The sequence below is a fragment of the Leptonotus elevatus genome, chromosome 20 (genome assembly GCF_054856555.1).
Source record: "Leptonotus elevatus isolate MCC_2025b chromosome 20, RoL_Lele_1.0, whole genome shotgun sequence".
Lineage (NCBI taxonomy): Eukaryota > Metazoa > Chordata > Actinopteri > Syngnathiformes > Syngnathidae > Leptonotus > Leptonotus elevatus.
In genome coordinates this window covers 14,004,301-14,016,423 of record NC_141258.1, presented here as the reverse complement: position 1 = coordinate 14,016,423, position 12,123 = coordinate 14,004,301, and the positions used below count along the sequence as shown (strand labels likewise).

Here is a 12,123-nt window from a genome sequence, read left to right as displayed (position 1 = left end):
ATCTACATAGTGCCCCCGGCATTATGTAGTTCCCAATGACCACACGAGTAAAAATAAATAAAAAGAAATGATGTGAAAATGTTAACATTTGCAAATATTTTTTGAAATACCGTAGTGTTGCATATTAATATTTGCTGTTTTCTACCAGGTCAAAATCAATGTTAAAAGTTATTATGACATATTATAACCCTGATCAGTGTCTTAACATACATAAATATAATTATTTAACATAATTCAAGATTTATTATTTCAGAAGTGTGTATGAAACTGTTAAGCCTTGCATTAGTCAGTTCCCAGGAAGTTGCTCTCACTTTCAAAAAGCTTGCTGATGTACAGTACATAGGGAATGTGCGCAACTCTCTCTGCAATATAGTAAAAAAACACACACACACACACAAACAACTCACTCTAATTCATTCATTTGTTCATTCATTTTTAAAACCACTTGACCATTTCAGGGTCACGGGGAGTCAATCTCAGCTGACATTGGGTGAAAGGCAAACTACCGTACATCCTGAACTGGCCACCAGCCAATCAGAGAGCATGTATAGAGACACACATTCATTCATATACCGTCACCGAGTGGGACTGGGAACTAAATTCTGCATGCACAGAAGTCAGGCAAGTGAACCATCACACATCACTAAATTTGAGAAGAAACAAATTGCTTTATTGATGAAACCCGCAAAAAACTAATATCAGCAAGATCTTACAGCTGTACAACACTCGCTCAAGTGCTCCTGATTTCTGCTTCAGCCAGCTGTGTCTGTCCAAATGGAACAGCCAAAAAACAAGTTGGAAACAAACTGCATCACATTACTGATTGGAATCAGAAATAGGAAGGAAACACACACAGCTACTAATGCCAGCCAGGATCACATACGTTCCATTCCTACAGTAACTTTTTGTATTTAGCCTCAACCATACATAAATATTTTCACAAATAAACGCCTCCCTCAAATAGGCGCCTTCAATTTATAGGATGAACCTAACTTTTTAGACTGAAGTAAAAAAACTAAAAACCCAATTTGAAAACTTTCCATTGTGGTGTAGTATAAAAATATAAACTGTATGTATTTTGGTACCTTCACAACTTGACAGTGGAAACTTATAGATTAACCAGAACCAAATGATAATGTTCATTTGCTTAACTTATGCATTTGCATTGCATTAGTACAATGCCCACTGCCCAATTTGCTAATGTGATAATAAGTCATTGCGGATGTCATTGGCAAATCAGGGCAAAGTTAAATTTACTGGCCACATCCCAAAAATTGATTATAATACATTTTGATGAAATACTGATTAGGGATGGGCGAGTACCGATACCTGCAGGCCGATAGCTGGCCTTATTTCAAAGTATCAGTAATACTTCTTGTGGCTGTTTTACAATCAGGGGCTAGAAAAATGCCATTAATTCCATGCCATTTTCAGAAAAAAAACATTTTATTTGGATATAGAGGTCTTTCTTTACAATTATCTGTCTTCTGGGTAATTTACGAGAGGTAGTGGTACTTGGTATCGTATTTGTGACTGCTCAAGAGCTGAATGCTCATACTGGTATCGCTCTGAAAATCTGGTATTGAATATCCCTAATAATACTGATATAATGTTCATGCTATATGTGTGTGCCGGTTTGGACCCTGACAACCACTTCAGTTTCTAACGTGGCAAATTCATTGCCCGCCCCCTCTCCTAAGGTGATTCATTTACTCATACCATTGCTTGTGGTGTTGACATAGTATCGCCGCCCCTGTGGAGACATGTAGCACTTCCAGTGAGGAGGCAGGGGGTCTCTCAGGTCCTCCAGTGGAAGCTGACTTAGCGATGCTGTTCTCTGTCAAAAGAGAGTAAGGAAATGGAATATGTTTCAGGATTTAAGCAGCAATATCATCAATAACGTTAAAACATCATCGAAGATCAAACAACACCAAAAATTTTAAGGTTTTCATTTCCTCGAGCATTTTACAACCAGCAAGCAATGACATCAGCGCAAAGACACTCCTGCTACCACATAACGTACAAAGTAGCAAACCCCGACACATATTTTTAGAGTCAGCATTTGTTCATGTAACGCAAATGAACACAAGACAAAAAGAAGGCAAACTGCATACATCTGCTAATGGTTAGCAGGAATACAGAATATGAAGAAAGAGCCCATTGTAGAACACTAAAGATATTGTGCAGAGACTTGGGACAAGACACATGAAAGTCAGAATTTGGTCATCCATTCAACTAAAAAGGCCTGGTTTGGAAGTATGCAGATGTTGTTGACGGTCCTCTAAATCCCACTGCTCTGTCTTGTCAAAGATTAGCAGCAACTCTCCCCTCCAAAAGTATGAGGCCATCTTTCTTATTTTTACTGTTTACTGAAAACATTTGTGTTTGATAACAAAATGGGTATTTGAGACAAGAGTCTATTGGTGCTGTTCACCCCACAAATGTATGCTTAAATGTCATTGTACTTTGTATAATGACAATAAAGTTAATCTATCTAACTAACAAATGAGGCATTGCTTAAAAACAAAATTAGCATGCTTTCCAATGGTATAAACTGTACGGGTAATAAGCATTGATTGATACAACACAGACAAAATCTACCAAAAAACGTCATCACTCTCTTTCTCTCTGATTGCACTTAATACATTCAGCTCAAGTCTCATGAATCAACTACTCTGCCTGTCACAGCTGGGGTGCCCCAGGGGTCCGTCCTGGGGCCCATTCTTCAATATTTACATACTCCCACTTGGCAACACCTTCCGCAAGCACAACATAAATTTTCAATGTTACGCTGATGACACCCAACTCTACCTCTCTTCCAAACCCTCTTCAGTCTATCCACCTTCCTCCCTTAACCTCCGCCTGATCCAGGGCAAACTCTGAGTAGTATAACCCTATCATTAGGGCTGCTAGATTATGAAGAAAATATGAATCACGATTATTTTGGTAATAATGGAAATCACGATTAGGATGATCGTTTATTTTTTGATACAAAACAAGAAAATGTATTAAAGAAAACCACTACAATTATGTAAGTTACTTTAGGATGAAACAAACATTTTTAAATTTGTTATTTTCAAATTAAAAAAGGTGCAAATGTCTGAATTTAAACAACTCAAAAATGTGTATTAATAATCTTTTTTTTAACAATTATGCTGAATTTGTAATTATGGAGTTTAATATATAATAATAATAATAAAAATTGTAATTGAATGTCGATTAATTGCACAGTTGGACCTATCATTATTTTGTAATTCTTTATAGATAACTGAACTGTAATTATATGGTTTTACAACTGAATAGACAATAAAACTAAATCATGCTTTGTTCTATCTTTGACCCCCTTTGTGTTCTAGCCAGGTTGCCTCAATAACATTCTAGTGCATTACTTCAACATAAATACTTAAATTTTAGGGCAGCAATCAAACACAAACTGTAATAGTAATAGTATAGTATAGTATAGTATAAGTAATAGTAATAATAGTTTCATTATTTGAGGAAATTAGGTAATTTGTTACAGTACTACCAGTGACATCGGGTGATGTTCATAACTGGTGAGGCACTGAATACTCTGAGTCAGATGTATATCAACCCAAAATTAGATTAGAAGATTACCTTATATTTCTATTTTGACCTTAATTGTTTCTCAATCTCATCCCTGACCCGGAGACCTGCCCCAAATGGAGGAGTTCAAGTATCTTGGGGTCTTGTTCACGAGTGAGGGTAGGTTGGAGCAGGAGATCGACAGGCGGATCGGTGCAGCGTCTGCAGTGATGCTGACTTTGTATCGGTCCGTTGTGGTAGAGAAAGAGCTAAGTCGAAAGGCAAAGCTCTCGATTTACCGGTCGATCTACGTTCCTACCCTCACCTATGGTCACGAGCTGTGGGTCGTGACCGAAAGAACAAGATTCCGGATACAAGCGGCCGAAATTAGTTTCCTCCGCAGGATATCCGGGCTCTCCCTTAGAGACAGGGTGAGAAGCTCGGTAATCCGGGAGGGACTCCGTGTCGAGCTGCTACTCCTCCGCATTGAGAGTAACCTGTTGAGGTGGCTCGGGCATCTGGTTCGGACGCCTTGGGATCCCGTCGGAGGAGCTGGCTGAAATGGCTGGGGAGAGGGACGTCTGGGCTTCCCTGCTAAAGCTGCTGCCCCCGCGACCCGACCCCGGATAAGTGGTAGATGATGGATGGATGGATAGGTTTCTCAAGGTCAAAATTCCCCTGCCTGCCTTGACCACATATCCCTGTTTACTGCTGCTCTGAAACAACAGAAGCAAAGAGCTAATCTTGTACCATATGGCTTGGTGACTACCAGCCCAGGACAACCATTTGAATCGCTGGCGTTACAAATTATTGACAAATCGAACGCGTTGAAAACGATTTGGGCGGTACAAGGTTTTGGCCCAACGTCAGCAATATGTAGTTAGACATTCAAATTGCACTTCATCTGCTTTTAAAACACAGGCTTTATTTTCTATTTCCAACCATGACAATGACAAAAAGTATATTGTTGAGGCAAATAATCTTTCACATAATGGTCAAGGTTCAGCCTGTTGCCTCTGGTTGTAGCACAGATTCTGCCTGAACGCTGTGAGTAGTGTGACCCACACAACAGCATACATAATGCATCTGAAAGATGAAGGCTTTCGTGGTGGAAAATGGTGTCAAATCTTGGAGTAATTTTGAACCAGCATATGCAACTTTAAATAATGCACCATTCCGGATGGTTAACCTTCCATGACCCATACTCCCTTTGGCTCCACATTCACAGAATGCCAGAAAACCCTGTAGCAGGCAACGCATATGCATTCATTCCATCTGGGCTGCGCAGACTGAGCAACCACAACAACCATGACAACTGTGAGCAAACACTGCTTATAATTTATTAAATAAATGTAAGACTTTAGATTACACTATGTGTGCTGTTGTCCCAGTACACATGCACAGGAGTGGAGTTGATTTATTGTCTTAGAAAAATATGGCTCTAAGTCACTAAGAACTTATGAGTTCAAAGCAATGTTGTAAAGTAAAAACAAATGCAATCGATAAAAAAAATATGGGAGAAAAACATTTTGAGGCTGCCAAAAATATTAGGTTTGTTGTTTGGACTGGCAAGTGCCAAACTGACCCAATAACTGGAATGCTTGGAGATATGATGATCATTTCTACTTACCATTACTCACCGCATTATAAAAATCTGTGTCTACACATCTTAACGTTTGATTTCAGTTAAAGAGGAAGTCAACCCAAATTTTTGGGGGACAATAATATGTTCTATGCAGCTCCACTGGTCTAAATATGGTATTCTGGTTAATATTGTGTTAGTGGAATATGAGTTAAGCAGTAAAATGTAAAAAAAATTCAACTTTCATAATGTAATTCCAAAGAAAAAATGGAAAACACAGCATGTGCAGCAATAATGGCACCCCTCTTTAATATTTGGTTGCACACCCTTTGGCAGTGATGACAGCTTCCAAACGTTTCTTGTAGCCAACGCTAAGCTTCATGCACTTCTCCACTGGTATTTCCCCCCACTCATTTGCAAATTGTTCAAGCTCTTGAATGTTTGCAGGTTTCTTCTCACAATGGCACATTTCAGTTCATATCAAATATTTTCAATCGGATTGACATCAGGAGTCATTGCTGGCCATTTTAAAACAGTATTTTTTTATTTTTTACCCATTCCTTTGTGCTTTTGGATGTGTGCTTTGTCTTTCTGGAGGACCCATGACCTTTGACTCAAAGCAAGTTGTCTAACACTTGGTAGGACGTGTCCCTCTCGAATGTCTTGATAATTATTTGATTTCCTGATTCCTGTGATATAATTAAGGCTTCCAGTACCAAATGTAGCAAAGCAGCCCCACAGAATTATGGTTCCTCCATCATGCTTACCTATTCTTTTCCCCCGAAGCGTCAATGCAAACTAACTGTTAGCGTGCATTGCCGAAAAGCTCCATTTTTGTTTCATCCGTCCACAGAATATTTTCCCAAAAGAATAGAGGTTTGTTCAGGTACTCCTTGGCAAAGGTTAGCCATTCTTTTCTATGTCTGTCTCAGGAATGGTCTTCAACCCATGAAGCCCTGTTTTTGGTTCAGTGTGTGGCGTATGGTACTTCTTGAAACCATGATCCCAAACTGTTCCAGGTTGGCTTTCAGGTATTTGGATGTTTAACGTGGTGTTTTTTTCCACCATTTGCACGTCCATGGAGATTCTTAACTGTTCCGTGTTTGTCAAACTTCTTAAAAACATTACGCACTGCTGAAACGGGGCTACCAAAGTCTTTGGAGGTCTCGTGTTTGCGAATTATCGCACTTCTGATGGCCTCAGACAGCTCCTTTGTTTACATGATTGTGAGAAAGGAAAAGGGGATAAAAGGTGGCTTTTTAAAACATCAAAGTCATCATTCATTGGTTAATTCATGTAAATTGGGCACAGACAATTTAAAACACGGAATACTCATTTGTGATTTACTAAAGATGAGTCACAATGGTGTTTCCATACTGATTTATAGGAAGGGTGCCAATACCAGTGACAGAGCACATTTTAAGTTTTCTATTATTTCCGCCCATTTTTATTGTTTTAAATAGTTTTTTAATCATTACATCTTTCAGTTAAAACACAAGTTCTCCATGAAAAAATTTATGTTTTACTTGATTCATTTTTTGAGAAAATATTCAACATTATGTACTTTACCTTCATGGGTGCCAATAATGGTGAGCAGTATGTTTATTGTTGTCTAAACATTAATTTTTTAATGAATGAAGCTATAAATGTTTGTTGGGTTTATTACTTTGATTAAATACATCATCCAAAATGAAATACAAATCGAGATTTTTATTTTTGGGCCATATCGCCCAGCCATACATAAAAGTAAAAACATTATAATCGGACAATTTAATCAGCTGTCCGATTATTGGTAATTGGTCAGGACTTATCCAGGAAGAATAAAAAGATGCAGGATAACACCTAATTAATGACTGAATCAAACGTGTCCCAAGACTTTATGCATTATAATGAAGACAAAAATCCATTGTTCACAAAAAAAACATGAAAAAAAGTACAAGTTTAAACATAATGGTACTCTTCTATGTCTTTCATGTAATGCCACAAAACTTCCTCAACATTATTACATTGCAATGGTGACGTGGCTCAATTAACACTGGCGTAACCAGCAATGAATAGGACTCCAACCTTGAGCAAAAAACAAAAGTTTTTCAGACTTTATTTGTCAGTGTGGTGATTCATGCATTAATCAGCAGGTTAGTAACGTCTGAGGACAGACTTTGTGCGCTTGTCCTGAAGAGGTGAGTCACCTCATCATCTGTGTCACCATTCATCACATGACACTGGCTGTGTGGAGGAGGATGAATACACAGACTCAGCAGTCCACAGCTTCAACAGAACGGCAACTGAATGAAAAAGCTTAACATATGCAGTAGCTGACACGTAAGTGAGTGTGTGTTTGTGTGTGTGTGTGTGTGGGGGGGGGGGGTGTATGTTGTTCAATGAGTTGTTGCTGTATAAACTGAACCCAGCCTCTGGTGATTCCTAATGTAACCATCTGGACCTGGAAAGTTGAAAGTCTTTATGACAGGTCAAGGCCCGTTGACCCCTTCTCCAGCAAGGGAGAGGATAGTGAGTCAATATGTTAGTCACAAATGACAACAAAAATTCTTGGAATCTGAGTCTTTGCTTTAATGCTATTGTTATTATAAATACTGTACATAGATTCAATGTCGTTATCTGACCAAAGTACTTGACAGTGACTTCAAATATCCTACTTGCATGCCAAAAGCCTCTAGAGCCCGCTCAGAAGCCGTTCCAGGAACATTAAAGGAAAGGGAAATAATCTGTTTGTGCTTTCATTGGTTTTCTCTTCTTAAGTTAGGATTGACGACACACCACATCAATCATATGTGTTGACAATTCTCCAAAAATAGAGTGCAACACAACTGATTAATAAACTACACAAAGTGCAATTTCTGCAGAAATTGCGTAGGAATGCCGAATAGCTGAATGCTAATAGCTGAATGCTAAGATTTCAATGCATGCGGAATGCTTATGAAGTAAATTGAAAGATAAATTATGTGAAAATTACAAATTATTGGAGTTGAATGATAAATGAATAAAAAGAAAACTTGAACTGCAATCTGTCTAAGGTGGGATTCGAACCATCATCTCCTGTTTAGTGGTCAAAGCTAGTAAGTAGAAAAATAGAAATCAAAACAAAGAAAAAAAAGAAAGACTGTGTAATATTACTCTTAGAACATTTACCACAGACAATTAAAGCTCCTTTGAATAAATCCCCTTTCAACAGGCATCTACACCTAAATATCAGAAACCAAACACTTAACAAGAATAATATTCAGACCCACTGTAGCAGTTTTACTTTCTTTGTATCAGTCATCTGAGCTTTACGGAGACACTTGAGGTGACAAGCAGCTCTTCTGATTTTAGCACTGCTAAATATTGTTTTACTAACTCAACTGTACAAGCAAGTTTTCAATCAGATTTTAAACGTCTTAACTGCCATTGTAAAAAAAAAAAAATTAATTAATTACTTTTAATATTGCAATGCTTAACCCAAATATAATATCTGTAAAAAATCTACATTTCTTTTTAAATAGTTCACAAGTGTAAGGACGAGTTAACCTGTGTAAAATGTAAAAATGCTATCAAACTACTCAAACTGTGACCATGTCATGTGTTTCATGATGACAAAAAAATAATAAGCTCAGAACTGCAGGGTTTTTTTTTTATCACAGGGTTGAAATGTTGAATTGAGAAGTAACTCACAGTACTTTCATATTTATGTCATAAGGATGACACCTTGACCCATTCTTTCAGCAAATATGACTGACCTTTTTTTTTTTCAAACACAAACTAATATTTCACACAAACAACCAAAAGCGAGCACACTGCCATGTCCAAAAAAACAGTAAGCAGTGATAGATCATGTCTGTAATTGTATTATAAAACAAAGTGCACAATACAAGCTGCATTGAAGCTTGGGAGGAGCATGAAATCAAAAGTGTGAAAAGGGTTGGGGTTAGTGTAATTTAAGGGAAGTGTCTGTTTCCTATTTTTCCCTTTACTAATAACACCACCTTCCCTTTCTGACTTACTGCAAAGTCCCTGGAGTTGTGTGGCTGTCAGCACAATCAGATGCTAATTAATAACTAAAGGGATGAGCTCAGCTCGGAAAATTATATTGTGTTACAGGTTTTGGAATAAAAACATACTGTAGGCTTAGGTTACATCATAGCACATTTGTTTTATCAAACATTTAGCAAACATTTGAGCTGCAAAGTAATTAACGCCATGATTGGTCGTTACCTGAGCCTTGAGCAACTGTGATGTCATTTTCAGTCGGCAGCTGAGATGGATAAAAACGGATTGATTTTGCTGCTTAATTCATATTCCACTAATGCAATATTAATGAGAATGTTGTATTGAGACTAGTAGTGGCTTATACAACATATCGTAAAGAAAATTATTGAGTTGACTTTTCATTTAAAGTGTTAAAAAATAGTTTGAGAACAAATTTATTAACACTCTTGAACGCTCCACTGTCTAAGAAGTGTGCTCCGCCTCTTTCCTTACTATGTGGAGGCATGAGTGTGAATCAAGATTGTAGATGCTTTTATTAGACAATAATATGTAAAAATAGTTAGATTCGATACATTTGAGTAGACTTTACACTGATCTGTTTGGGTGGAACGGGATCTGAGGATATATAGCATTTTATGCAAAATCGATGATTGGCTGTAATGTCTTAATTTGCCCTCCACAAAAAGGACATCATATGCTATATTTAATGTTTATCAGTATTTTTTGAAGATTAAAAAAAAAATCCATGCATGCTAGATGTCAATTATACGTGGGTTTTGGCTGTCCGTGGACTGGACTAGTCCCTATCCCCGGTGAATGGGCGTGGTCGACTGTAGAGTAGATATAAAAGTTTTTTTAGATAGATTGCGCCATCTTCGGATCGAATTGGTGATCTGTTGTCGTTTTTTTCAAACTCGCTGATGGGCCACAAAATTCTGATAGTGTGAAGCCTACATTCGATTTGAGTATGCCTGATTTGTTACAAATTAAATTTTGGTGGGCTGAAATGTGTGAGCCGCGCACAGGTAAGACTGTGCAGATAAATGTCCTATTAAACTACCGAGTGATCTCATATCGGTTTATTTATTGCATCACTCATGGCTGTAAGATCTTTGAAAAAGATTTTTGGAATAATTAAACCACGGTCATTTGCTTATGAGAAACATTAAAGGATTTTCAAGCACGAGCACAGACTGCTATTTTAACCCGTGAACAGTGACAGTGTAATGAATTTGAGATTATTTTAGCGTACTAAATTAAAGATTTCACACATTTTGGAGTGCTGTTGTATTGATGCTGGTGCACAACTGTATATGATAGCAATATATGACATTATGACAATTTGAAGGATGCCATGTTTGGTAACTCGAGGAAGGATTTTGTTTTCACTTCCAGAAAAAACTGTCTTTGGAGATGATAGATCCCGCTTAATAATAATAAAAGAGATCCTGCTGACCCTGGGAACCTTCTGAACCTTTTGTTATTGTTCGACATTAAAACAAAGAACTGTGAAAGTTTAAGATAAAAAAAATTTTGGGGGGGGGGGGCAGAGCTATTATATTTACTTTTTTAAGTTTCCATAAAAAAATTTTTTTTTAAGATAACCTTGGGAGCTCCCTGAACAATTTTCTTTTAAAATTTAAAATGAAGTATATTATTTATTTATTATTTACACGTTTTTATGTTTTTTTTTTTATGCTAGAGCATACAGAAGGCTTTGATGCATCCTCTCAACTGAAGAGAACGCTTGAAGCAATGGTAGTTATTACAAAAACGGCCAGCAAGTGGCAGCAGAGTATAAGAGATCAACCAGGGTCATCTTGCAACAAGCTGTTTTCCCCACAGTTTTAAAAAGATTTGTGAATAATGATGAAATTTAGCTATATTCTAATGCTAATTGCTGCAAAACGGAAACAGATAGAAATATACGTTTTTCCTGATGAAAGAAGAGACTCTAATCTTTCTTTTGGAAAGTTACATGCTTTTATAGAAATAGAACACAATATTCTGTGGGCTTTGCAAAATCAGTCGAAATCCAGTAAACCAGCCGGGAGCAAAGGGGGTTACTTCAGTGAAAATGGCTGGGAGTGAATGAGTTACAACAAAAATAAAAAATAAAAAGAAAAATCTGAACATTTTTCAACAAGCATTAATGCTTTAAGATATCACAACAAAGTCAAGATTGGCATTTGTATTTAAAAAAAAAAAATTGACAACAATATTTTCCCCCCTTTTTGCTGAAAATGAATATTGAATTTGTGTGACTTTCTAGTAAATTCGCCCTCTAGTGAGAATGAAAAGACCTAAAAATGGTGGCCCCTATACGCAAGAACACAAAGGCAGATGTGATGTTTGAAACGCAGTCCTTGAAATAAATATTTTTTAGAATTAAGCAAACAGCGTCTGATAAGATACACTGTTCCTACTCCTTATCAGTACGAAAGAATGTTAAGCTCTGTGTCCACTGTATTGCGGTTTAGTTAAAAATGTGGCACCATTGTCACAAGTTAGCAAAACATCTAACCCGTAGCATACCACTATACCATGAATAAAATCTGGTATCATTGAGACATGTTCCTCCAATTTCCTCGTAGCGCCTCTCGCCAAACTCAATAAATATATATTTAAGTCTGTTGTCAACCGCTTCATTTGATGCAAAGCACAACCAGCTCTGCTAGGAACAATGATGACATTTATATGGAGTTGAACTAGACTGCTGAGCTGTATTCTATTTTATTGCTTGTTGTTTCCCTATTTTGTAGATTTGTCTGCTTCATAATGTAATAGGTTAGCTTTAAAAGGAAAATAAGAATAAAAAAAGATTTCACTGTGTATTGTGGATTGCATTGGCCAGAGGCTTTTTCTTTCCAAATAACATTATCACCAGACAAAAAAATGCACACATCAGCTTAAAATCCAAGTTTGCTCAACATGTCGGCCAATACAAAACAAAAGCTACACTCTCACACAAACTCCCACACAGTCTATCAAGGGAGTCATAACTCCATCAT

General features: G+C 37.2%; 1 protein-coding gene across 2 annotated transcripts in view; it reads right to left on the bottom strand.

Annotated features, from left to right (window-relative positions):
- The window catches only part of gas7b (growth arrest-specific 7b), a 58,697-nt gene that overhangs the window by 35,749 nt on the left and 10,825 nt on the right, over window positions 1-12,123 (bottom strand). For both annotated transcript variants that reach the window (XM_086064647.1, XM_086064648.1), the window contains one exon: window positions 1,720-1,837. In XM_086064647.1, the coding sequence (XP_085920773.1) occupies window positions 1,720-1,837 (118 nt within the window). The remainder of the gene's footprint in view (window positions 1-1,719; window positions 1,838-12,123) is intronic.